Raw genomic sequence first — 26,670 nt, 5'->3', positions numbered from 1 at the left:
ATTCCTGCTAGAATCACTTTCTTTAATATGCATAGGTTCGCAACAACAATTTCTTCCCTGCTGACTTGATCTTATTATCATCATCGGAGCCACAGGGCATGTCTTTCATAGAGACTGCCAATTTGGATGGAGAAACAAATCTAAAGATACGACAAGCCCATCCTGACACTGCCAGTCTCTTAGATACTGTGGAATTAATGAATTTTCATGCAAATATTCAATGTGAACCACCAAACAGGCATCTGTATGAGTTTCATGGAGTATTGCGGGAAACTAATAAACAGTATGGTCATTTCTCATAAAAATTAGAAAATTTATAGTTGCATATAATGAACAGATGTATTAAATTTTAGATCTGTAGCTTTGGGACCTGATCAAGTATTGCTTCGTGGTGCAATGCTAAGGAATACACGTTGGGTGTTTGGTGTAGTAATCTATACAGGCCATGATACAAAACTTATGCAAAATAATACTACAACTGCACCCTTAAAAAGGTCTACTTTGGACCGACTGACTAATACACAAATACTCATGTTATTCTTTATACTTCTTTTGCTGTGCCTTCTATCTGCAATATTTAATATTCTTTGGACTAAGGCTAATAGTCACGGATTATGGTATTTAGGTTTACAAGGTGAAAAATTAATTTATTTTCTGAATTTTTCTGAACATAATCATAAAATTAAATAAATATTTCATTGTTTCAGAGGAAATGACTAAAAACTTTGCTTTTAATCTTTTAACATTTATTATTTTATTTAATAATTTAATACCCATTTCATTGCAAGTCACATTGGAAGTAGTAAGGTTTGTCCAAGCTACATTTATTAATATGGATATTGAAATGTATCACGCAGAAACAGACACACCAGCAATGGCTCGTACGAGTAATCTTAATGAAGAGCTTGGTATGGTTAATTATGTGTTTACTGATAAAACTGGAACTCTTACAAGAAATGTAATGGAGTATAAACGATGTTCAATTGGTGGCAAATTGTATGAGTAGGTATTTTAAGTAATTTCGTTTACTATGTTTTATCTTAATTTAGTTGTTTTTAATAAAAAAGAAAATAATGTTTTCTAGTTTGCCAAATCCAGATTTAGATGATAATGGAGATGGTAGTAGTATTAATAGTGAGTTAGTTAAAGATATTGTTGAAGGGAGATCAGTACAAGATTCTACTCGTCCAGTTGATAAAAAGGCAGCAAATCACTCAAAAGTAGTACATGAATTTATGATTATGCTTTCAGTATGTCATACTGTTATTCCTGAGAAGATTGATAACACTATAATTTATCATGCTGCATCTCCAGGTAATGTATTTATATTAAATCAAACATATTTTACTTATAGTTTATACTAATACTATTCATAGTTAAATTTCATATGTACTTATCTAAATAGATGAAAGGGCATTAGTAGATGGGGCACGTAAATTTAATTACGTATTCGATACTAGAACACCCGCATATGTGGAAGTAATAGCTCTGGGTGAAAGACTTCGTTATGAAATATTAAATGTAATAGAATTTACTTCAGCTAGGAAAAGAATGTCTGTAATTGTAAAAACACCAGAAGGAAAAATTAAACTTTTTTGCAAAGGAGCTGATTCTGTTATTTATGAAAGATTATGTCCAGTTTCTTTAGAGAACAGTGAGCCCGAACAGAGTAGTTCGGATGATTTTAGAGATATAACTTTAGAACATTTGGAAGCATTTGCATCCGAAGGTTTAAGAACACTTTGTTTTGCTGTTGTTGACATACCTGACAACTTTTATCAGGTACATAGCTTTTATTCTTAATTTATTTATATTTAATTCATTTTTGATAAAATTGTAACATAATAATTTTGCAGTGGTGGCGTGAAACTTATCACAATGCAACAATTAGTATAGGAAATCGTGAAAGCATGATCGAAAATGCAGCGAATCTTATTGAAACAAAATTAAGATTACTAGGGGCAACTGCTATTGAAGATCAATTACAAGATCAAGTATGTGTAATTTTTGTTTTCTAGTGGACGTTTTTAGAGTTGAATGATGATAATTCACAATGTTGTAGGTACCAGAAACAATACAGGCTCTTTTACAAGCTGACATTAATGTATGGGTATTAACTGGAGATAAACAAGAAACTGCTATAAATATTGGATATTCTTGTAGATTGATTACACATGGAATGCCATTGTATATTATTAATGAATCGTCTTTAGATGTAAAAAGAAATTACGAATACAATTTTTTTCCAGTTTGCATTAAAATATGATGTTTAGTGTTAATATTTGTTTACAGAAAACAAGAGAAGTTATAATACAGCGCTGTCTTGATTTTGGAATAGACTTGAAGTGTCAAAATGATGTTGCTCTTATTATAGATGGAAATACATTAGATTATGCATTATCCTGTGATATTAGGATGGATTTTCTGGATTTATGTTCGTCTTGCAAAGTTGTTATTTGTTGTAGAGTTTCTCCAATGCAAAAGGCTGAGGTGATTTTCGTCTTAAATTTAATTTCTTTTCATAATTCTTTAAATTAATTTTTGGCTAAAATAATAATGTAGTAGAGTTTTTCAGGTGGTTGATTTAATTACAAGTAATAAAAAAGCTGTAACACTTGCAATTGGAGATGGTGCAAATGATGTAGCCATGATTCAAAAAGCCCATATTGGAGTTGGTAAGATTTGTTAGTCACAAACCTTATGACAAATAAAAGGCGTGTAATATCGAGTTTTATAATTTCTAGGAATTTCTGGCGTTGAAGGTCTTCAAGCAGCTTGTGCTTCTGATTATTCTATTGCGCAGTTTCGTTTTTTGAAGCGCTTACTATTTGTTCATGGTTCATGGAATTACAGTAGGATGTGCAAATTAATATTATACTCATTCTATAAAAATATTTGTCTATATGTCATTGAACTATGGTTTGCTATTTATTCCGGTTGGTCCGGACAAATCCTTTTTGAGCGATGGTCAATTGGTCTTTATAATGTTGTACGTGATATTTTATATCTTGTTAATGTAATACAATTGCCATATTGTAATATATACAAACTAAACTGTTTATATTAGGTATTTACAGCAGCACCTCCATTGGCTATGGGACTTTTTGATAAAGTATGTTCTGCAGAAACTCATTTAAGTCATCCAGGGTTGTACGCTACAAAAAATACTGGGGAATCATCATTCAACATTAAGGTATTATATCTTCTGTGTTATTTTAATTATATTTGTCACTATATTTGAAATTTTATATGTTGCCAATATTATTTACACAGGTATTTTGGATTTGGATAGCAAATGCTTTAATACATTCGTCTCTTCTTTATTGGTTATCATTAATGGCTTTGAAAGAAGGTGTAGTATGGGCAAACGGTCGAGATGGCGGTTATATTGTTCTAGGAAATTTTGTATACACAGTATGTTTTACTCCTATAATTGTCTTATTGTACTAACAATTATTAATAAAATTACCTTTTGGTAGAAATAATAATTACCTTTTTATTTGTTGGTAGTATGTTGTAGTGACAGTATGTGGAAAAGCAGGGTTGATAACAAACTCCTGGACATGGGTTACTCATCTAGCAACATGGGGATCTATTGTGCTTTGGTTTTTATTTATTTTTATATATAGGTGAGTTCCAAAATATTACATTTTATGTTAAATTTTGTTGCATAAAAGATATTCAAATCATTTTTATGCAATTTCAGTAATTTTTGGCCTGCTTTAAATGTGGGTGCAGTGATGTTGGGTAATGATAGGATGCTGTTTTCTTCACCTGTATTTTGGCTGGGTTTGGTACTTATACCATCAGCAGTACTACTTCTGGATATTACAGTTAAAGCGTGAGTATGCATGGATTAAGTATTTTAGTATGCGAATTAACAATATCTGAAATATTTTTTTTACAGAGTAAAGAATACAGTTTGGAAGTCCGTAACTGCAGCAGCTAGAGAAAATGAGATTCGTAAATCTGACCCCGGGGATATATTCAACAGCCATGATTACAGAAGCTCGTAAGTTTCTACCACATATTTTTGTTATTATAACGTTAAAATTTCGATATAGGACGACGGGAAATATTCTTATTTGATGTAAGGTGCGACCGAATAACATGAACAATCGGGTGGGAGGTGATTTTTTCGTAAAAAAATAAGAAAAAAGAAATTTTTTTCTAAATAATCGAATATAAAAATTTACTTATTTGAATGAAAAATGATTCACTGAGTAATGTATAGTGTCCACCGAGTTTGTAAACAATGCTTACGCAATATTTACAAATTGCTAAACTTCAGAACTATTTTATTTATTGTTAATTACAAAATTGCAAGATTAGATAGATAATTTCAATTATTTTGAAAATTAAGTAGAAAATGTAAAAATTTTATTTATTTTTTTATTAGGGATCACTTCCTACTATCTAGGACTTATGTAATATTTTTGCATATGGGGTTTCAAATATGCATATATCAAGATATAACAGTCTATCTGCATGAAAAATTGGTAGATCAACAAAAATAATTTACTAATGTTTAATATGCATGGCTTATTGAATGTAACATTTTAACAAGTCATTTTCATGATAAAATAATATCAAATTCTTTAAACATTAGTTGTTAAAAATTTCCAGAACTAACGAATCATTTTGATGCATGCTTATTATAATATATAATATAATGTAATCCTACAATTAGTAAAAGGCACAATTTACAATTTGCTTGTGTAGTCCATTTTTTCCAAAGGTCAAATAATCTTCCAATAATTTACAGTATTAAATTTGTTAACAATAATCATATGTTTAACATTCAAAATATCTCAATTGAGTAGAAAAATAAAAATTGCAACAGGAGGTCGAAGTCATATTCGAGGAGGCGATGGTTAATTCGATGTTGGACCTCAGTCTGGTCGCCACGAAGGCGAAATAAGATCAGAATCTTCCCGATTGCGCTTGTAAGGCGCAATCTATGGTTCACTCACCATACAGAGCATGTTTCGTCTGCACCATTATGTTTCCCATATTCCTAAAGATTTTCTACAAATTCCTGCCCACAGTAAAATTTGTAAGCATCCCAATATTTTAAATACCCTTTACTTATCCCAAAGAATCGCTTACTCTTTAATCCAGTACGCGTTTATTACTTTTGTCTCGTGTTATGTATTATATCAAGCACTTATCTCAGATACTGTTGTGATCATCTGTGTAAGATACATTTTTATACAAATAAGACAAACAATGCTTTTCATTTCCTATTTAATAGAAGTAGAGTCATTCTGTAAGTTTAAGCAACATATGCCATTAAAAATGAAGCTGAGTAGAAGTAGTTTATTGAATATATTTCAATTAAATTATATATCATTCGTATCATTAATATTTGCTATCGTATTCACCTATATTTTATTTCATGTTTTCGTTTTTAATTTATTTCAACTAATTTGCAGTATTGGTAACTATATTTTGTATGCGTATAAGATAGCAAAGACTAAGGCTTTTTTGAAAATATTGCGTATATTGTGAACTTTTCATACCTTTTTTCATTCTGTTTTCATTTGTCTCGCACTTTAATACCAATTTGATTCACTAGTAGACATGCAGTGGAATAAGACGTAATCAGAAACGTTGTAAATAATACAAACACGTAGACGTTACCACAGTAAACTAATTCTGTAGTTGTCGATTTACTACCAAAATCCTTGTCAGTATGAAGCAAGTACTTTTGTTTGTTAATGCGGTTTTCTGGTATGTTTTATTCGTGGTATCCTGTGAAGGCCTGTGCATGCCATCGCCGAGCTCACGAGGTGTAAGTACCCCCAGTAGTACATAACTCGTAATGCTCCTGTAATTCTACACTTTCAAACGAAAGCACTGCTAATTAATCAAACTGTATGTTCGGCATTTCGCTTGCAAGAGCACTACGATGCAAATAATTACTGGCACATTTATCACGGTATGAACCTAACAATTTTAACACACTCTTTATATCTAAATCTGTAAAAGGTTGGATGGAAATTAATATAAATCATGGCCTTATGGAAAATATTTTTTACATTTTCTAAATATTTCAATTATCTTTATTGAGACACAACGCATTCAAACTCTTAAGAGTATAACAGTGTCGTAAGTTTCTTCTTGCATCTATTACTTATTTATACAATTATTTTTCATAGATATGCCTTATTGAAGGATACAGTTTGCATCCAAACTTTAATACAGAGCTCTGTGGTGGGAGATTTTAATGGAACATTTAAAGACGTATTATGAACAAACAAATTTGCACTCTAGTACCGCATGAGTCACCCTAAATAAGTACTTATTAGGTAGCCGGACAAGAGAAGGCTACACGCGAAATATATCGTTCATGGAACGTTATTGAGAGGAAAGAATATCGAATTTGAACTATAAGGATGAGGACGACCAATAACCAGACGAGTTTTTCTAAAACAATTTTGAATGCACGGCTTTCCAGATTGACGGAGACGGCGCGGCTACTGAAAAACGTAAAAAGTGTTTTCTCCAGGCGATCAAACGCCGCCTCCAGAGTTAATGTCGAGGTGGAGCTGTCACGTAAGTTATTTTATCTGTCTAACGACGGGCTGCAATCGAGAAAAAAGAAAAAAATATAGAGAAATAAGAAGAATGAGAACCATTAACTTCTGTACAGATTCTTTGTCTTCCTAAGCTCGCCGTTTGGTACTTTCTTTGTAACTTGTTATTAACAAACATATGTATCTATGTAAGAGCACGCGCTTCGTTCTTCACGGCTTCTGCCTATTTAATATACATGTATAGAAAAAAGATTCTTAAAATAAGCAAACTTTCACAATACTCGCACGCGTATACGCCTTAACAATGTACATATGCTATATTATTCTTAGTCTAATGCTATATGTGAGAAAATTTGTATTTCCATTAATTTCCTAATCGTTAGACTAACTCGAACTCGTTTTGTCTGGAAAGTTTCAACTTCTCGAAGTGATAGAGAATGTAGCTTACAGTCTAGTAGTTATACTTTAAAATCGATTACAGTAAATAACTAACTCTCTCCTTGTAGATAGTGCATGTGTGTTAATAGATTAATGTTGTAATAACAGATACTAATCGGTTGCGCTCTTTATTGTTGCACATGCTGCGTGATGCAGATGGATTTGCGTTCTCTCAAGAGGAAGGAGGCTCGGTGACACAAACGGACGTGATCAGAGCTTACGATACAAATCTTCCGAAACCTGGCGGCATGTGATCTTAATTCTTCTAGCTAGAAAAACTACACAGATGTATATTCTATATATAGATACTTTTTTCGACTAACGAAACTATGTAAAAGAAAGAAAAATCAAAAAAAAAGAAAAAAAAATGGAAAAAATAAGAAGAAAAAGGAAAAGAAGAGAGGAAAGAAGGGAGGTAAAGTTCTTCTGGGAATTTTGGTACTCGCCAAGCCCTACGTAACGCCTGTCGAACGTGTTTCATGACTGATTCGATCTTTCGGTTGTACTTTCCTCGGGAAAGGAAGATCTGGATGATGGGCCTTGTAACAAATAGTATTAGAAAGACTATCAAACGACAATTCTAAGGACAAAGTATTCCTTCTTTGAAATCATTAAGGTTACTCGCGACTAAAAAAGGAAACAAAGAGAAACTCTAACGATACCCTAGATAATTGTTTTTGATACTCTGTGAGATTTATTATATTTATTATATACCTCGAACCTCGTCACGTGAAAGCTCGCACTTCTGATAATCATCATAACGACTATCGTTGCTGTCTTGTGCATTTAGATGCAGTGCATTTCCAAAAGCATTTTGTGTAAGTTTGGAATTTCGTAAGAATCAGTACGCACCACCGAATCCCTTGGATCTATGTTTCATTTCCGTAGTTTAACGGGGACGCAATTTCGTTTTATCGAATTCAATGATCTTGAGAATCGAACGACAAATGAAAAGATTCGTTTGTGTGACCGGCGATACGTAAGGCGATATAGAATTCAACTTTCGACCGCGAACACAAACATTACCTATATTCTAAATATGTCTTATCAAAAAACGTAAAAGAAAGTATCGGTATGATTATTATTCGAGTATATCGTTATCGAGTAAGAGACAAATTAGCGCTCTGTTGATTGTCGCGATTTTAGACGTTAAAAGAATATTGTTCTCAACTGATTCTAAGTTATTCGATTGTATCGTTTTGTCCTTTTCTATTTAATTTTAATTTACGTTGACTGCATATTTTACGATTGTACATACGATAGTTGCATCGTTATCTAGTCAAAGAATTTGATGTAGATATTTTACGTTCAGAGATTTACTCTTCCGGCCATCATGAACGCTCTTTGTTAAGTTTACGACTGAATAAATCTTAAATAAAGAAACGATATGTGCACATGTATAGCAACAATTTTGTGTACATTATGTTCAGATTATATATATATATATAACATATACATACCTATATTCGGAATAAAAAAGGATGATGAAGAAAGCTATTTATCTTGTTGCAATTGTTCAGTGAGTATTTGTAAGAATTGTTAGAGAATTGTTTGAAGAACCGGTTCGAATTATATAAACGGATCTGAAATTTTTATTAAAATGATATATAAGTATGTAAGTACAAAGCACATGTAGATACAATATCTCAGCAAGCGATTGATGTATATAAAATGTATATATCTCTATACATATATAAATTTACTTAATTTCTACAATTCTTTTATGTTTACTTTACTTTCTCCGATGTTCTTCTTCTTCTTCGTTTTATTTAAACTGTCGTTATATTGTAGAATACAACATGCCCCTGATCGACGATGACGAGATTAATCATGCCGATGAATTCTCCGAGGAGCGCATAAATTGCGTTGCAAACTCCGTCCACTCTTATGGAAGACTTAACAATTATCACTGTTCATGATGTTTCTGTGTACTTTTTTTTTTAACACGTTCACGATTCTACCTCGGCGATCTAGTGAGTACTCGAGTGATAATAATCATTTAAAGACTCATTTTCTTATTCCTCTTCCTTTCTTATCACTGACAATAAACTGTCAAACATTTTTAAACGTTTTCTGTTCAAGTTATCATCGAGGGTTCCACTTTCAAACTGATGAGAAAGTTTTCCCGATCCTCCCTGTACCGAGTCTTCAATAAGAATTCCTTGGTGAACGAGTGCACGGGAAACTCGTATCCTTGAGCCCGTTTCTGACAATCCGTCAACCAGCTCACGACCTCGAGGACGTGTTTCATCCTTGGATCCATATCCCTCAACCTTTCCTGCTCTTTGCGGAGAACCTTGCTCTTTAAGATAGCGTTGTACCAACGATAAAAATATTTCCACGCCAAGTCCTGTTCCCTCACCGTCCACGTTGAGTCCGTTTTCTCCTCGTAAATTGTTTTCCTATCTGTGTTCCTTTTGAATTTTATCCTGGTTAAGACAGAAGTAAGAATACCTTTACTAGAACTTTGATTTTGTCCTAAGTTTTCATTATCTTTCAGTGACATATCCTTCTTTATGTTAATAGACTCTGCAGTTAAACCCTTCGTACGCTTTGGTTTATCATTCGTACGGATATCATTGCTTTGTCGAGGGTGTTCCGGATAATTTAGACTCAAAAGTCTCAGCAAAAGGTCAGCCACGTGTGGTATACAAGAGGAACTCCTTTCAACTTTAGTCCAAGCACGTTGATACCCCAAAGTACACGGACTTTTGTATACCTTGCAGAGTTTTTCCATGACTTCGTATCTAAACGACCAGGAGAATTAATGGGATATACATAAAGTCTTCGCAACAAAACGTACAAGGTATTAGTACCTATTAGCATGGTGAATACGCAGGTAGTCCCAGGTATTCCGCAGCCTGAAAATCGGAGGCACCTGCAAACCTGACAAGATCGATCTGCACGAATGAAAGTTCCCCATGGCGAAGCACTTTCTGGCCGCGTTTATGAGTCTCGCGATAATTCTACTCCTCATGGCTAATCTTTTTATGGACAAAATTTCGCTCGCAATTAGACAAGAAACTCGATGGCTGAATGCTATCCACGCTGCCAAATTAGGCGCGTTTCTGGAGCTCCTCTGAAAGACCAGAATCTCGATCTCCTCTGCAGGAATTCGGGCGAAGAGATCGCGATCGATGAGCGTCAGCTGCATCGCCAGGATATTACTGTTTATGTCCCAGATCGTTATCCTGAAATCCATTCTCAACAATCTCCTCAACTGAAGAGTTGTACTGTTCTCCTGGTTTTCGAATTTCTTTTTTTTCTTGCAAGATCTGTTCGCAGAAAAGATTCGTTCTAAAAAGCTAGGTTTCTCCTCGGGAGCGATGATAGAATCTTCTTCGCATTGGCACCTTTTTCTTCTGGAGAACAGCTTTCGTTTAGTCGGTTGTTCCTTCTCTTGACGGAAGTTCCTCAGATGGTTCAAGTGTCGCCTCAGCTCCCTGTCACGATAGAAGCGATAAGATCAATTGACTGCAATCGTGCTTTCTTTTGTTAGTACCTGTATGCGGCGCAAGCAGGTCTGGGTCTATACCAGTATTCCGGTGTCCAGAATAACACGAGTCGTCCTTTCGCAGTGGTTCCGATCGACCCAAACCTACCTGATTGGAGGGCAGTGTAGGAAATACTAGCAGACAATTGTCGACGCGAAACAGGAAGTTTCAGCTCGGAATCGGTAGGCTGACGACGAATAGTAACCAAACTGAAGGATCTTCGACCTCGAAAAGTGTTTCGTTCTCCAGGCTGCACCGACCAGGGACCAAGGGCGTACAGGAAATGTGGCGCTGTGCACAGACCGTATCTCCTGAAGTGTCTGGAGTGTCTCGTAGACTTGCTTCGACCTTTGCCTTTGCCTTCCCAAATTTTCACACCGTTCTCCATGAGGACGTAAAAGTTCTGCACGTGTTTAGTACTCGGCTTTAGAGGAAAGCAATCGCGTTCGCTGTGAATTGGACCGAGGACCAGGCCCGAATGGCACTTTTCCGGCACCCCAAATCCGAATCGAGATATTCTTCGCGTTAGACATTTCTTAGGATTTCTCGACTCATCGTGAGATTCCTTTTTCGCTAAGGTTTCATCCAACGTATCTTCCTTGTACCATACGTTCCGTTTCTCGCTGACTCTATCCTCGAAGATCTTGGCTTGCAAATGATTGCGAGGGCAAGTTTGACAGGTTGCGTAGAACTTGCTCGTATTGTAGTATTTGCAATTGTGGCCTCTGATGAAGAGTACGTCGCAGAGGCCATTGTTCTTGTGCTTGTCTTTGAAACAGCGACACGTAGGCCAGCTACGACTGCCTTTCTCGATCCTGTTCGGAGAGAAGTCTTGCAGTTCGGCCTTGATCTCTTTCAAGCTGGCACCAGCGAATCTTATAGGAATCGGGGTGTATCGACCGTCCACTAACTCGCTGTACGATGGTCCAAGGTATAAGTCCTTTTGACGCCATGTTGGTGGTGCATAATCGCCGGCTCCTCCATAGTGTGTCCATATTCTGTATCCAATTACAAGCATGTTACGAGAAGAACCGTAGATCGTAGATAAATATAGATAAACATCGGATAGCAAAAGATCGTATCACCTGCACACTGCTCTCTTCCCATTCTTCTTAGGATCCTTTCTAATCTCGATTTCCGAGGAAAGAACGTACAATGTAGAACTGCTGGATGAACTTGCAGCGGTTGTTTCCGACAACGAGCTTCCGTTCATCCTACTCGCGAGTAAACTTTCCACCTGCTCGCACCATTTCTTCCAAAAAACGTTTCTCCCGTGTAGACCGCCTAGCTCGTAATAGCTTACTCTTCCATCGATAAATCTAACGATATTACCACTGGTCAAGGCGGTGTTTAATTACGTTAGTCAGAAAACTAGTGAAAGTTGTGAAAGCAGTCGCTTCACATCCAACAGTTTTATGTCTTTCTTTTATAGCCAGTGTCTACCTTGCCTTCAAGGTTTTGCGATGTCTTCTGTTGAACACGCTCAGGTTAACGCATCGCAAAGGATACAGGGAGATTAGCTCGAAGCTCTCGATGCTAGGATCAAGAGCACGTGGACAGAAGAACTCCGGGTTTCGTTTCAACACGTCGGCAGCCACGATTAGCTTGGACGGCGTGAGGCCAAGGCAAACTTGTCGAATTCCACGTCCGTTTCTGCTGGTTTCGGCAAACGGAGATTCCACGAGGACCACATCGACGAAGTCAGAATACTCGGAAGCCAATAATTTTTGGATTCTGTTTTCCCGTATCTCGCAGTTCCTCGTCCGACGACGAGGAGGTTTGGTTTTACGCGTCGGGTGCATGGCCAGGAATTTTTATTTAGAAAAATACGCGAAGGATTAGTCGAATGAATCATTTATAAGGATCAGCGAGACTGGTGAATTTTTTGAGAGAACGATCACTCGCGACAGGTTAATTTCTTCTGAACGAATCTGCGATCAACGTGTAGCTCTGTCAAGGAGCGTTTGTATGTTGGAGAATTTCGGTAAATCAGAATCCGCAGCTTGAAGTTGTAGAAAAGTGAAGTTAATCGCGATGCGATTAACGTTAGAATAGGCGATATTAGTTCCACTAGCTTTTATGAATTTCACGCTTTAACGGGATTACTTAACGAGGGAAGAAAGTGAAGAAACGATCTAGTTCCATTAGGTATCATCGTTTTTATTTTTCAGTTCGATGCCTCCATCGAGTCTCACGACCTGTACATAGTCGGCGACGGAGGGGACTAAGTTTCTTTTAAAGACTCGGGCCTACGTGGTAAAAAGTGTCGCAGCGCCTGTCATTTCGGTTAATTAAGGATTCTTTAGCCTTTTTTTACTTCTTACTCGCTATAATACGATAATAAATAACATATAAAAAAAGACGTACAGGTAAAAGACGTAAAAAAGAAGCTCACCAATAGGGGGAGCGCTCTTTCATCTAGAATAAAATGTCGATGTAAGTTTAAAGAGCGTGCAAAAATGTACAAAGTGGCAGAGGTACATGGTGGACTCCTAAAACGGTTCGTTTCGACTTATTCTTTTTTTTCTTTTTTTCTTTTTTACTTTGTTTTATAGACGAAAGCTAGCTTTTTATCGATTATTATGTTCCGGGTTCACTTTGATGGTGACTTTGTTGCTCAGAGCGGTCGCGAGCTTCTCGACGTTGCTCTGAGCCAACTTTCCGGGCTCCGGGTTCGTTGTCTCGTTGTTGGACACTGCTGTGTTTTCGGGGATCGGTTTAATGGTTGGCTGCGTTTCCTGAAACAAGAGAACACGGTCGTGAATTTCGTTACATCTCCAATCATTTCCTCCGGCTACACGTTTCGCGTTCTTCAGCGACGAACGTGTATAATCAACCCAATTATGTACCCGATTCACTTCTCGAGCTTCTCGTTTATAAAGTCAAAAGACGAAAGCAACTCACCCCGTCAGTCTTTCTTCTTAGGTTAGATCTTTGTAGCGTAGCAGCAAGTTCGTTCTGCAATCTCGAGACCACTGGTCCGTTCGCCAGTTCATCCGTGCCGTTCCTATCCGATCGAGACTGTTGCGACAGGAAGTCGAGCTTAGACGGCTGTTTAGCCTCTCCTTCGTAAGCGCCTATCCTGATGGCCACCTTTCCCGTGGTTGGTTTCAAGTTCTGAGCGTTCGCAGGCGCCGGGAACGCGGCTGTTTTCGGGGTTTCCAGCACGGGGCTCGGCGAGGACTCTTTGCCGTTCATCTGCGGCTTGTTTGCGGTCCCGTGTCGGGGACTTCCGTTCGACGTGGTCGTGGAGTTCTGTATAGGGAAGTAGGTTGGCGGGGGCTTTGGGATAACTGGGTTCGGTGTCTCTTTCAGCTTGAAAGACTCTATGCTCTGCATCTCCACGGAGTCCTCGCTGCTCTTGGTCTTGGTGAGGAGCGGAAGTGGCGGTGGTGCCGGCGGCGCTGGCGGTGCTGGTGGCGCCGGTGGTACCGGGGGCGCTGGCGGGATGACCGGTGCCGTCGACGTGTTCAGTACCCTCTTCTCTTGCTCCTGGTGACAGTTTAACGAGGATGAGACAACCTTAGTAAACCGTGACGAGACTCGATAATTTGTAGAGCAGAAAAAGGTCGCGAGATAGAACGCGTTTATCTTCGAACATAGTACCGTTGCGGCTAGTATCTCTAAGGTCATTTGGAAATTGATTTTAACATCGATCGTAAAACACGGACACGTCTGGTTATCTCCGTACGGGTGTACGAATATAGGAAAAAGCGTTCCGGAGATGCAAATGCAATGCTAATCGGTGAGATAAATTCGATAACTAACGTCGTAAGGCGTAATGGTAACCAGCACGCGACTCTTCCGTTCACCGTTGCTCAGCAAACCGTTCATGTCTTCGGTTTCAAAAGCCTAGCATTTTTCCTTCGATTAACTTTCCTTCGCTAGCAGCAACAGCAGCAGCCGCGCATAACGGTTCAATTTCAAGCGTCTTTTTGTAAATCACTTCCGACTCGTTAGCGAACAGCCTTTAAGGAGAACACTCGCGGTGTAGGTGCTCGAGGCCGCGACGAGGATTCTACGCTGGCCGCCACTTTTCTTCGCCGTTCTTCGCCGTTCTTCGCCGTTCTTCGCCGCCAATTTTCCCGAATTACCACTAATTCCACCGATTACCGCCACACGAACCGCGCGTCCCCGCGTAATCGCTTTTTCGTTAATCGCCGAGCGTAGCGGAGTTTCGCGCGGTGTTCCGCCACCTTGAAACCGATCGCTCGACTCGAGCCGACTGGAAACCGTCACGAACTTTACTCGCGGTCTTATGTAAGCTCTATTATTTTGCACGTCTGCCGCAATTCGTAAGAAGTCAACCGACACCGCTCGACCAGGCTGGGAAAACCTTGCAACAGGCGATGAGTCTCGCGTCCACCTGCGTCGCCGTTCGAACGAACCGGGCTCCGACGATCGACTGTTCCCCGATCGGCTCAGCCGTCCGTTTAACAGCGTGGATCGCGCGGCGATAAGTCGATTATGTAATGACTCATCGAATCGGCTGCGATTTCCAGCGATTCGCGTGTTCCACGAGATCGTCGAACCTCGCCAGGCAGAAGTAATTCAATGGACTTTTTCCACGCGAATCTCCGATCGGTCGATTAGCAGATCGTTAATTAACGGAATCGATCGAGCGAACGCGGTCGATTTAGAAAGCACTGGATATAACGAGTATCGCGTGTATGGGCGATTTTATAGGCAATCAGCTGTCGGACTTAATTAGTAAACCGCGATTCAATTAAGGGCGTGATTTAGTGTTTTCCACCCGCAACACCGGCACCGATCCGAGCTTCGCGTCGCGCGGCAGATTCAGCCGTACTGAGACGGTACCGCGGGACTTACGTGACTATAAGAGAGGCAGATCGCTCTCAATCTCGCCGGTTCGAACGATACGCGCGTGTATAACAGTTAATAAACGCGGCTCGTACATAAATTCAGGTGCAGCTGAGCGTATTGCGCTCTGCACACGCACGTACACACGCGTTCGCGTTCGGTTCGCGTTCAGTTCGCGTTCAGTTCCTTTCCAGACAATGACTGGCCCCGAAGTATATTCGTCGGCACTTGTTATCTATTTACTCTGGCAGATCTTCGGCAACGGTTGTGTAATTAAAGCGACGCAAGAACACGGTCTAGCGTATCGTCGAGAGCAACTCGAAGGATGCCTCGAACCGCGTTATTTACTTTGTTTCGCGTATTTTCCGCGGCCCTCTCTCCCTCCGCCACTCTTTTCCCTTGCCGTTCTTTTTATATCAATATTTAATCTCCGGCGCCGTTGCCAGGCAGCGCGGGCTCGCCCGAGATACGTTTCCATCGCCGATTCAATTCCGAGTGTTGCTAATAGGATTTTTAATTAACCGCTTACGTATCCTTAGTTCCGCTTTTTCTCCGATACGCGCCTGCATCGCGCTCTCCCTGGCTTTGATTAGTCCGCGGTCGCGCCCGAGGAATTTTATCCTCCGCTCGAGATCTCGCGGTAATCAGAGGCTGTAACGTCTTCGCCGTCTTCGAAGAAAGGAAACGGTGAAAGTATCTAAACGTCGGAACTACGCGCATTACGCGTACAATTATAACGCATTCGGAAAAATCAGATACCCTTCTCTATCTTTAACGCCTCTTCGTCTCTCCTTTTACATCTTTTAATTTATACCCTTCGTTCATTTCTCTCACAGATACGTATCTCTCTTTTATTTTCCTCATTTTTTCTCCCTGCTCTCGTGTAATTAATCCTCTAATAACAGTGGCTGTGCCAACGCCGTTTCAATTTCGCATGAAATTTCATTTACCCGCGCTAACGCAGTTCTACTTTACCCACTGAGCCTGCGCCAAACCGTGTACGTTCGGATTTTCTAAAATACCCATTTTTTTAACTTCGATGGCGGTTCTTTGTCGATTGTACGATAACTATACGGTATTTGGAGACTTTTTAACCAAGATTATCCAATGCCGTGTATCGCGTATAACCTAACTTGTGAAATATCAACTTTGCAATTTTGAATTACCCGCGATACTTTACCGATCGTCGATAACACGAGATTCGGGGAATCCTGGGCGAATTTTTCAAAATAATACGATCTTAAGGAACCAAAAGGAGTTGATAATCAGGAAAAATTCGCGGATGCGGATAATTCGTGATATTTCTACGAACTATGCGCCAGCTATCGCGAAAACGAGAAGAGTCACGTTCGCGAATGAAATACCACGAATCTTCCCGATGAAGCGAAGAAAGAATCACGTATTCGAACGTATTCGAGTATGCCATAGATCACCTTCGTTTGCCATAGAGATAAGGTTATCACTTTCTTACCTGCTCCGGCGTCTGATCGGAGAAATGGACTTTCTGCTGCGCGGTGTTGAACATCTTTCGATGAGCACGTTTGAACTCCTCCATCAGCTGCAAAGAATTCGGTGCGTATTTTATCGTCTCCCTTGATTAATCTTCGTTATTAACGTTACAGTGCAGAAAAGAGACCTAATCGAGAGATAATCGAGAGCGAATCAGCGAGGATGTAGCAGGCTGCGACCCGCTCTGTCCGCGTCCGCTCGCAAACTGAACCAGCGAGCGAGCAAGAGCGATCAGCGCGCCTGTGAATCGTCGCTTGAACGTTCATCTACGAAAGTTCGATCGTTTGCAACATGTAATTTTTAATTAGACAGGCTCTCTACTCGTTATTACCATACAGCTTTTCAGCATCCGCGCGAGTTTTAATTACGCTTTTCGCTCTCTATGCGTCCATTAGCGCGCGTTTCACTCGCATCGATCGAGAGAAACACGCGGTGGCAGATCGTTCGCCACTCTCGATTAGATCAGAATCGATCCGCTGTTAGATCGATCGGACAGGCGATTGGCTGTTCGCGATTTCGAGCCTCAGAATGCCCGATGTGAATGAACTCCTGGCACGTTAGGTACAACTGACAAGCGTTAGGATGCCGCGGAAGGGATCGAGTGGGTGTTCGTGATACGAGAATCAGGTTCTCACACGGGGCAGGGGAACGCGTGATACGAATGCTTAACGTATGAGTAGAGCGTTATGAATGCACCGGAATCGAGGAGTTTGGAGTTTGAGTTAAAGTTCAAGAGTCACGGGATAGTGAGCGTGGAATATAACCCAGCGGATTTTTCGCGTGTCGTCAGGTAGAATCGGTTCGAGCGATATAACGTGATTGTAAATTATTCTTTTTCGTCGCATTTAGCTACTCAAGGTGGGCTACTCCTGATTAGATAGCGCGATGACATCCTCGAAGTCAGTGGTAATTGAGACCATGAAATTTATACAATAATTCTAGATATTCAAGCGTACTATGACCGGCCAAATGACTGGCAAATGAAGAAATGAAATACGAAAAACTTTGGAAAAATGGAACACGAGGAGATATTGGAAAATTGATTATACTTATATTAAAAGAACTATCGCAAAGTCAAGTGACCACAGGGACAACGTTGAGTATCTTTCAAAAATTTTGATGACACAAAATACGTTTCATACTTAGCGACTGACTGTGTCCAAAATTATTGGTTGTCAGAAAGCACAGGATAAAACTATCATTTATATTTTACAAAAGCATGAAATAATACATAAATTTTAGTCGTATATCAAAAGACAATTAACATTTTTAACATAATTTTCCAGAATCATCTCGTCCACGAAGAGTTAAGCTCGTACGACACTAATCGACATTCAAATCCCTTTAATTCCAAAGTCGAAAAACCAGCATGTATTTTAGCCGCTATTAATCTTACGAATATGTCATATCGTTCGTACCAATTTCGACGACTCGCGCTACAAGTAGATTCGATAAAAGTCAGTGAAACAACAGTGAAACTGGCTTATCGCGGTGTACATAGTAGCACAAATATCAACTACCTTATCATGAGTAACCTTCTGCTCCTGTGCCCTCAGAGCTTCCGGATTTTGCGACTTCCGGGACTCCAGAGTCTTCTCCTTTCCCGCTTCCATTTTGGCTGCGTTGTTCATGTTCCTCTGAAAGGGACCAGTGCAGATGGGCATAGATATATCATCGGTAGTGCGTTATCTCCTGATGCAATGGTCAACTTAATCACAATTACCATGAGAAACATTGATCGCTGACTCAGATACGATCACCGATAAGCCTCGAATCTCGACAGGACTTCTGGGTCTCGCGTAGCTCGGTCGTAAGTATGCATCATTTTTCGTTAAAACGATGAATGAAAACTTTCTTACTATCAGTGTCGTATAGAACTATGTGCTCTAAGAAAGCGTTATCTTTTTAGCGAAACATTATCTCGGGGCTGACGCACGAGCTACCAGCGAGAGAGAGAGAGAGAGACATTATCCCGGAGGACGACTTTGTTTCCGCGTCGCGATCTTTGTTGATAATTTAATCTTCAATTTTCCGGAATCGACACGCCACGCGAGGAATCGATTTCAAGAAAAACACGTCGCGTGTGCATAGAACGACTCACTGAAATAGCAACACTCGATGCAGAGCTCGAGAGAAACAAGTCTCGCGGCGTCTGGCAGGCGCCACTGGAGCCGCAGCTGCTCGAGAGATGCTCGCAGGAGATCGGAGAACCTCCGAGGAGAATCGATGGACCGTGGTGAAAAATCGGAATTCCGGTAACGCGTCCGGTAATGCGCATAAACAAGCGGGTAACGCGATCCAAGCGGTGTATTATTTCGTTTCTGTCCTACCTGCTGCGCCCGCCTCTGCAATTCCTGCGTGATGGCGGAGCTGAGATCAGTGCAGGCGATCGGCGACGTCCTTGTGGCGCAATTGCGGGACGTTGCGTGTGCGGTGACCGTGGTGTCGTTGGTTTTATTGGTCCCGGTGGAGGCGGCAGTGATGGATCCGAAGGAGACGGTGGATCGTGGATCGCAGGACGACGTGGACAACGAGGACGACGTCGAGGCCGAATCCTTGCTGCAGGAAGACTCGAGGCTCGACTCGGTTTCCGTCGAGCCTGTGCTGCCCATGGACATCGTGCTACCCATTTGCATGCCCTTCGCATTCATTGGCTTCGTGTCTGCGAGCATCGAAATACATTTGCGTTAGTTTACATTGCGTAAGGTATCGGGTCAAACACGAGTATCACGGGCGAGAAACGTGGTGCGTAATAGAGCTGAACGTAAACACCACCGGTCAAGTTCGTGGTTCATTTTCGTCGTCTTTCTGTTTCAGTTACGTGTTATTCCCCGACGTGTTCGGACGAGATACCTCGACGTGTGACCGGTCTTGCCGCTGACTATACCACGCTACGTGGTGCGTAATAGAGCTGAACGTAAACACCACCGGTCAAGTTCGTGGTTCATTTTCGTCGTTTTTCTGTTTCAGTTACGTGTTATTCCCCGACGTGTTCGAACGAGATACCTCGACGTGTGACCGGTCTTGCCGCTGACTATACCACGCCACATCGCAACTTAAATAGTAAGGTAAGGGCTTAAACGTAGTATACTTAGATAATAGTAAATCTAAGTAATAGTATGCTTGGATAATAGTAAGCGCGATGGACATAAATAGGTGTACGTGTTAGTTGGGTATGTTTTCAGGCGAGTTTTGGATCGTCAAGTTGGATAGTTTGATATTGGAAGTATCTACAGGCAAACATGAGCATAATATGAGAGCCATGGTTCTTAGACTGGGCTCAAAGTGAACATCACCGGTCAAGTTCGTAGTTCATTTTCGTCGATGTCTTTCTGACTCGGTTACGTGTTATTCTTCGACGTGTTGAGACCAGATTCCTCGACGTATGACCGACCTTGCGCACCATGGGAACTTGAATGGTAAGGCAAGGGGTTAAGAATGTACTGTCGGGGATTACGATGGATTTTAATAATTCAGGATATCGTTTCCTCCTTTTGCAGCCGGCTAGTGTTTAAAGCCGCACTCGTGGCCGCTAATCGGTTAATTTATCGCGCGATGGTAGCTCTCGGGGATTGGCTTTTCGATTTTTCCGACGAACCTGCGGACCATTTGTACGGCAGTGGTGGCGGTGGTGCTGGCGGACATACTGTTTGGTGAATCTCCACGGTCGTTATCGTCTTCCTGTCTTCCTCTTGCGTGCCATTTTCCTGCGATAAAAGTTTCCACGTGTTATTTCTCAGACTACTCTTTGGGACTTAGGATAGTGGTTGCTGCAGGATCGTTTTTCTTTTTTCTAGACGAATACCGGTCCTCGCGCTGATTCGTTTGAATAATCGAGGTGCTAGCGAGGAATCTCACGGATATTATAGAAAGTACTCCTTTAATATCGAGCGTTAATCATCGAGTATGTATTTGTAAAGAATGATAACTCACTTTGGATGCATGATAGGGCGGTATGTCGTCGGCTGGGCCGTCGTAAATGACGTCCTGCTGCCGAATGTTATCTCTCCGATAAGCCAGGCGTCGATTCGCCTCGTCTCTCGGATTGGCGTCAAAGTCGTGAACTTGATAGTCGATTCTTGGCGCCACTGGGTCGTACAGAGGCTCGTTGTCGATTTCATCCTCGTAATTGCCACGGGAGTTCGGGCGACCCGGTGTGCCGATGAACCTGTGGTTTTGGTTCTGACTCTGATTGATACGGATCACCGTAGTGTTATTTGGTTTACGAGTCCACTCCTGAGCCTGTGAACCGATTAATTACCATTCCTTAGTACCCGTGACTCTGTACGATGCTACAGTGGCTAAGACATGTTGCCAAAAGGTTGCTACCTGATCCATGTGAGCCCATTCCGTGGAGCTGCAACTGCTAGTGGACAGAGCAAGTGGGCAGCAGATTCTGAAATACCGACGGACACGTGTTACCGATGATTTTTGCATGGAAGGGTACTTTCTAATTCCAATTAAAGGACGTCGCGAGGAAGCACGGACTAAGGCAGCGAGGTTAAGAACAGGATGAACGTTTATGTGGCAGCGAGGAATTCGTCGTGCTCCCCGGCACCGTGATCGTTATCAACGAACGTCCTATTAATAGACCGACTTTCTCCCGGTGTAAATTCGTCGATGCCACGTGATAACGGCCGGTAACGAGAGAGATACGTATCCAGTGCCATAAACCGCGCAAACGATATACCTTGGCCGATCGCGAGCGGGGAACCGTTTAGCTGGTCCTTGTTAATTGTAATTGCGCACAATGGTCCCGAGTACGTAGTAACCGTGTCACAACATGGTCGTTTAACGTTACGTCAGATTTATGCGTCCGATTTATGCAGACTAATTGCAGGCTCTTTCGGAATGACGAGGAGGCACGTATTTATCTCTCGCCGGACGAGAAAGTGAAAGAAATTTCTGCACTTTGACCGCCTTAACCGGTCAATTATCCAGCCTTCGACGAATAAATTTGTCTCCCCTCGTTACCAACCTTCCATTTCGGTTGCAGGCATCGTCGCGGGGATATCGGTGGTGCATCCTGGGGTCGTGATAATGCTGCGGCGAATAGGAAGGATTCTGAGGCTGCGGACTGGCTGCAGCCACACTCGATGTCTCAGAGTCGTAACCACTCGAGCCTCGGGTCCATAGTGGTTCGGGGCAGTCGTAAAGGTGATTCGGCGTGGGTCGTTGCACTATTAGGTCGAGAACGGCTGAGCTTCTCATTACGTCGATGGCTCTCTCGAACGGAAGATCGGTGAGCCGCTGACCGTTGCACCAAATTATAACGTCGCCGGCTTTCAAGCCCGCTGCTCTGGCCGGGCCGTCGTCTCTGGTACCCTAAACGAAATTCGTCCCATTAATTCTCGATTCTGTTACGCGACATCGGTCTAGTCTACGCTATAATTCCGTCGAATCGCCGCGGATTTATCAGCCTCGCGGCGATCGATGACACAAGTGGATCAACGGTACGACGAGGAATCGATCGGAATTATACGCGGAACAGTTACGAAATTTGCTATTAAATGTCAGCGAAACTATGGTTAACCTGAACAGTGAGGCCTGGCACGATGCCTCTGCAAACGCCACACCCGAGGCGACCCTTCTCGCCGACGAGAATTCGAATCCTGACTTCGGTGCTCGGAACGGCGCCCAAACCAGTTTCGTTGTACTGTAGCTGCTGCTGTTGCTGCTGCACCATGTGCCAAGTGACCGGATCGTTCGGGTTGCTTTGCGAATCATAAAGTACTTTTATAACGAGCAAACGCTCCGCGAACGGACGCGAGTGCCTCGCGGAATTTTTAACGCGCGATCGGTACTTACTCTTTCACAGGAATCATTCCCACGCCTGAAACAATAAATCACGAGCCATCAATACGCGTTGCTTTCGTAAATCCTGTCATCGAAAGGATTGACCCATTAACCGGCGATTCTGCAACATTATATTCAGGAATACGGAATTTCTACTACTGCCATTAATTTTATATTTTCGCTCAATTATACAAGAGCGTGCAATTTATTTTCCATATTAATGAAACCATTTTCTACTAGAAGGCGTTATTCTTTAAAAATCAATTGGATTCTTGGTCTTTCTTTTTTCCTCGATACGAATAGATACGAGTGAAGGAGGATCTAGAGATACGGCAAATAAGACGGCGGTAAACAATAAATGATTCATCGTCCATTTACGCGCGTTGTCTTTAAATAACCGTGACGAGTTAACTCGTCACGCGTGTTGGAGAGGCATTTTTCATCGGCGATGATTAAACATAAGTTAACTCGTTATTCCGGTTAATGGGTCGAAGAAATAAGAAAAAAAAAATGAACTAATTACTTCGTATCTTGAGGACGAGCACTTGCTGATTCTTCGCGAGAAGCGCGACTTCCTGATGGACGGCGTCCTCCACCGGGTACCCGTTCACCCTTATGATCTGATCCCCGACCTGCAAACGAAAAAATAGAACAGACGAAGTGAAACTAATGGGAAAACACGCGAGCGACGAAATGGAGCAGAAACCGAGCCGTCCGTTCGCAATTAGAAAATCGATTCATATCGCCTAACAGGCGTTACGCGAATTACGTACGATGGCGGCGCGAGTTATGGCCGCGTCGGATTTGGAATTTACCCTTAATCCATTTCTGTGAGCCTCGCTTCCTGGTTGCACGTCGCTCACGTAGAATCCAGCCGCGTACTCTCTGCCACCGCGAAGAGAGAAGCCGAATCCGGACGCTCCTCGTCGTCTCAGCCTCACATTCCTGGTCACACCGATGACGGCCATCCTGCCGCCTCCAGTTGGGTTCCCAGGACCTCCACCGGTCGATGGAAGCATACCAGCACTGGCTGTGCCGGATGCACCACCCGACCTGCGAAAATTACACGTGTAAATTCGAATCCGGGACACGAGCCTTTTCTATCAGCGTCGCTCCGCGTCGCATTTAATCGCGCGATAATTAAGCGTCGCACTCGAGAAAACGGGGAAAAGAAAAAAGGGAAAAATCAGTGGCTCGTACGGATCGAATCATCGGTACATACGCGATCGCGTCGTTACGCGTATTGTTCGGCGAATCGTATTAACAGCCCAGGCGGAAAGTGGAGCGCGATTCATTTGGCCGAATGAATTCGCGAGCACACGCGTACTCGCGATATAATTTTATCCGGGATTTAACCGCGTTAACGAGCCTCCTCTTTTCGTTACGTAAACCAAGCAACGCGACTTTCTCGGTATTATTCCCGTGCGTTCGCCGAGCGAAATCGCGCGAGACCGCTCGCGGTCTCTCTAATCACACGCAGACGTAACGATCGCTTTTCGCGATCGTCGTGGTCTCGCTTTCCGGTAAACTCCATGAGAACCTTCGATTTCCCCGCAGTCGGATATACTTGGTACACGGGGAGTGTCGGCCACGTATCTGCGGCGGGACCGTCGCGCGTCTGGCATGCCTTATGGGGGTGGCGGTGATGGCCGCGGTTAAACGCTTTCCATTGATTTCCGCCTGCTATGGATTTTACTGCTGCTCGGGTAATTACCGCCGGTAATTGCGTATCCTACATGTTTATGCTTGCCTGCGCGTCTCCGTGGAATTTAACGATTGCGCAAGGGGAATCTTGAAGTTGATCGACGAGATTGTCTTTGGCATTCGAGGCTGGCCGAACGATCATGAAAGTATTATATTACGCGCTTTGCCATTCCAGTTTTCCTGGTAGATACAGCACTCTATACCGGGTAACGAGCGAGTAACCGGCAACCTGTACCGCGTTGGTTTTTCGAATATTTTTGAATATTTCAAGTTCTAAGAACTGTCTATATTATTCCTGTACTGTTCGGCAGAGTACGCGGTTAAAATTCGCGTACATTAATGTACGAAGCGAGGAAACGACCGCCATCGTATCGCGTCGTATCGTGTGTGCCGGATGTTTAATTAAACCCCGGGTTTGAAACGTTCGCGTGGTTGGAGAATTTTCATTTGCCTCGGGAAAATGGACGAGCGAGAAAGAATTGCAGCGAGGAAGGAGAGACGACAGAGGGGTAAGGCGAGGAAAACGGTCGGAAAATTCGTGCACGGGCTGGATAGAGGAATTACGGTAATTCCGTGTCAACGACGCGGCTCACCTTCGCGAATAATTGTCTGGCAAAAATGGCGGTTTGAGTTCGCGGCCGGAGCCCGGCTGGAAACAATCTTTGTTCGGATCTCGCGGTCTTTTTCCGCAGTGCGCTGGGAAATTAATGACCACACCTGGCGCTCCATTGGCCTGCGCGATCGCGGAGGAAGGAACGGCGAAGCGCGGAGGAGTCGAGGCAAATTCCACTGCAGACGACGAAAAAGACGAAAGATAGAAAGAGCGGCGGGGCAGGAGAGCGGATGAAACAAGGAGAGAAAGACACTTTATGCTCCCTAATGACGCCGGGAATCCGTCTTGTCTCGGACATTGAAAAGATTACGCGCAGTATGAAGGGCCGTCGTAGGTTGTCGGGTGCCGTGGAACACGAGGATGACACCAGGTAAATGACAGTCATTAGAAAGAACGAGACACTAGTTTAAAACTACTCCGCCTAGCCGGAGGCCCTCCGACTCGTCTTCTTCCATCTGTCCTTCTTGCACCGGTTCCCTTCTTGCTTCTTCCTCTTCCACTGGCAGAACGTTACCGAAGGCAAAAGGGAATTCCATCGTCTGCTCTTTCCTACGAACCTTCGGGGCTTTCGCTTTCTTTTTCTCCTTTCTCTCTTCTCTTTCTCCTTTTTCTCCGGCTTTTTTCTTCCTCTTCTTCTTCAAAGGATATCATTTCGGCGAGCCCGAGCTGAACCGTTTCCACGAGCGAGCGAGCGAGGGACGACGAAGGCCAGAAACTTTCTATTCGTGGCAATTTACCCGCGACTATTTACGACGCGATTACCATTTTACCTCGGCAACGGGTGCACCGCGCATTCGCAATTATCGGAAAATTACAAATTTCCTTATCGGACGGTAATAAGCGGCGTGCGTGTACCGAGGCAACGAAACGTCCGCGACTCGCTGATACCCGACGCGCTCGTTCGGCTTCGATCCTGAAAGACCAGTCGGCGACCGATCGGCGATCCGCTAGATAAGGGAAAAGTACTACAAAGAAGAGTGCTCTCCCTCGGGCGACGAGGTGAAATACCCGTCGACGACACCTACGGAGATCCCCGAGATTCCTCGGCCCGGGGATCACTGACACGAAAGGTACTCGTTACGAGCTGTTAACGCATTTTTAACCGGTACCCCGCGACGTTCTTAAGGAAGTCGCAGGCTGCTTTATTAAAGTCCCGACTCTTTCAGACGTGTCGGAAAACAGTCACGGTGCCGTAGGTTTTCAACGACTTCACCGATGCTTGCACCACTTCTCGACAGCACGGTAAACGCGGCGCTCGGTGCCCTCGTTCGCGAGCATCTCTTAAAAATCCGTTCACCTGACGATCCCTCCAACCCTTCCTGCGCTTTTCTTCCGCTGCTTCGTATTTCTATCTCGCGGCGAAGACGCCGTGAACATGCTAAGTCGACCTGAAAAGGATCGAGTGGCACAAAGCTTGCTCGATAGCCGTGACCCGTGAAACGTACCGGGTATACGCGAGCCGAGTATGCTCTATCGAGTAGTCGACGAGGTCAGAGGAAGAAGAGCGAAAAAAGAGCCCGTGGTCGTAGAGATTCTATCTGCAAAGTCGCTGCGCCGCGTTAACGATCTATCGGATGATTCCGCGTCTAAAAATAAGTCGAGAGTTAGCTCGGATCGTTTGCTAGTCTTACAGCAACTTGGTTGTTCATAGTGTTGTATATTCGCTTGGATATTCGAACATAGCGGACACCCCGTACATCGATAAGTCGCGTGGTTGTCTGGATAACGAGGATCGAGCATGGCGGGTCGATCCGGG

At 42.7% G+C, this 26,670-nt stretch overlaps 4 protein-coding genes across 4 annotated transcripts in view; 1 reads left to right on the top strand and 3 right to left on the bottom strand.

Annotated features, from left to right (window-relative positions):
- The window catches only part of ATP8A (ATPase phospholipid transporting 8A1), an 11,289-nt gene extending 2,966 nt beyond the window's left edge, over positions 1–8,323 (top strand). The window contains exons 7-23 of the mRNA XM_017907054.1: positions 36–283; positions 354–634; positions 708–1,002; positions 1,085–1,314; positions 1,406–1,782; positions 1,857–1,994; positions 2,063–2,215; positions 2,293–2,490; positions 2,576–2,675; positions 2,745–2,989; positions 3,068–3,193; positions 3,274–3,414; positions 3,511–3,629; positions 3,707–3,841; positions 3,908–4,012; positions 6,461–6,558; positions 7,134–8,323. Of these exons, the coding sequence (XP_017762543.1) occupies positions 36–283; positions 354–634; positions 708–1,002; positions 1,085–1,314; positions 1,406–1,782; positions 1,857–1,994; positions 2,063–2,215; positions 2,293–2,490; positions 2,576–2,675; positions 2,745–2,989; positions 3,068–3,193; positions 3,274–3,414; positions 3,511–3,629; positions 3,707–3,841; positions 3,908–4,012; positions 6,461–6,558; positions 7,134–7,231 (3,087 nt within the window). The 3' untranslated portion in view covers positions 7,232–8,323. The remainder of the gene's footprint in view (positions 1–35; positions 284–353; positions 635–707; positions 1,003–1,084; positions 1,315–1,405; positions 1,783–1,856; positions 1,995–2,062; positions 2,216–2,292; positions 2,491–2,575; positions 2,676–2,744; positions 2,990–3,067; positions 3,194–3,273; positions 3,415–3,510; positions 3,630–3,706; positions 3,842–3,907; positions 4,013–6,460; positions 6,559–7,133) is intronic.
- Positions 8,324–9,054: 731 nt separating this feature from the next.
- LOC108552481 (uncharacterized) lies at positions 9,055–12,210 on the bottom strand. Its single transcript, XM_017907048.1, has 5 exons — positions 11,915–12,210; positions 11,557–11,790; positions 10,480–11,469; positions 9,794–10,420; positions 9,055–9,724 (listed from the first exon to the last, which is right to left on the bottom strand). The coding sequence occupies exons 2-5, from the start codon at positions 11,682–11,684 to the stop codon at positions 9,055–9,057; spliced, it is 2,415 nt and encodes an 804-aa protein (XP_017762537.1). The 5' UTR covers positions 11,685–11,790; positions 11,915–12,210.
- Positions 11,911–12,273, bottom strand: LOC108552482 (uncharacterized). Its single transcript, XM_017907049.1, has one exon. The coding sequence runs from the start codon at positions 12,271–12,273 to the stop codon at positions 11,911–11,913; it is 363 nt and encodes a 120-aa protein (XP_017762538.1).
- Positions 12,274–12,687: 414 nt separating this feature from the next.
- The window catches only part of LOC108552483 (uncharacterized), a 40,594-nt gene continuing 26,611 nt past the window's right edge, over positions 12,688–26,670 (bottom strand). The window contains exons 2-14 of the mRNA XM_017907050.1: positions 23,413–23,650; positions 23,121–23,229; positions 22,610–22,634; positions 22,335–22,515; positions 21,780–22,126; positions 21,131–21,197; positions 20,735–21,043; positions 20,400–20,508; positions 19,132–19,463; positions 18,322–18,438; positions 16,764–16,850; positions 13,376–13,963; positions 12,688–13,209 (exon numbers count right to left, since the gene is read on the bottom strand). Coding sequence (XP_017762539.1) covers positions 13,042–13,209; positions 13,376–13,963; positions 16,764–16,850; positions 18,322–18,438; positions 19,132–19,463; positions 20,400–20,508; positions 20,735–21,043; positions 21,131–21,197; positions 21,780–22,126; positions 22,335–22,515; positions 22,610–22,634; positions 23,121–23,229; positions 23,413–23,650 — 2,677 coding nt within the window. The 3' untranslated portion in view covers positions 12,688–13,041. The remainder of the gene's footprint in view (positions 13,210–13,375; positions 13,964–16,763; positions 16,851–18,321; positions 18,439–19,131; positions 19,464–20,399; positions 20,509–20,734; positions 21,044–21,130; positions 21,198–21,779; positions 22,127–22,334; positions 22,516–22,609; positions 22,635–23,120; positions 23,230–23,412; positions 23,651–26,670) is intronic.

The sequence above is a fragment of the Eufriesea mexicana genome, unplaced genomic scaffold (assembly GCF_001483705.2).
Source record: "Eufriesea mexicana isolate 0111107269 unplaced genomic scaffold, ASM148370v2 scaffold6846, whole genome shotgun sequence".
Lineage (NCBI taxonomy): Eukaryota > Metazoa > Arthropoda > Insecta > Hymenoptera > Apidae > Eufriesea > Eufriesea mexicana.
This window is presented reverse-complemented; position numbering and strand designations above follow the sequence as displayed.

Bases quoted from the DNA above. Each gene is read 5' to 3' on its own strand.
- LOC108552481 (XM_017907048.1), bottom strand. From the start codon at position 11,684: ATGAACGGAAGCTCGTTGTCGGAAACAACCGCTGCAAGTTCATCCAGC. The intron at 11,470-11,556 runs GTGATACGATCT...AATTGGATACAG, and splicing joins GGGAAGAGAGCAGTGTGCAG to AATATGGACACACTATGGAG. The intron at 9,725-9,793 runs GTACTAATACCT...CTGGTCGTTTAG, and splicing joins CGTATTCACCATGCTAATAG to ATACGAAGTCATGGAAAAAC.
- LOC108552482 (XM_017907049.1), bottom strand. From the start codon at position 12,273: ATGCACCCGACGCGTAAAACCAAACCTCCTCGTCGTCGGACGAGGAAC.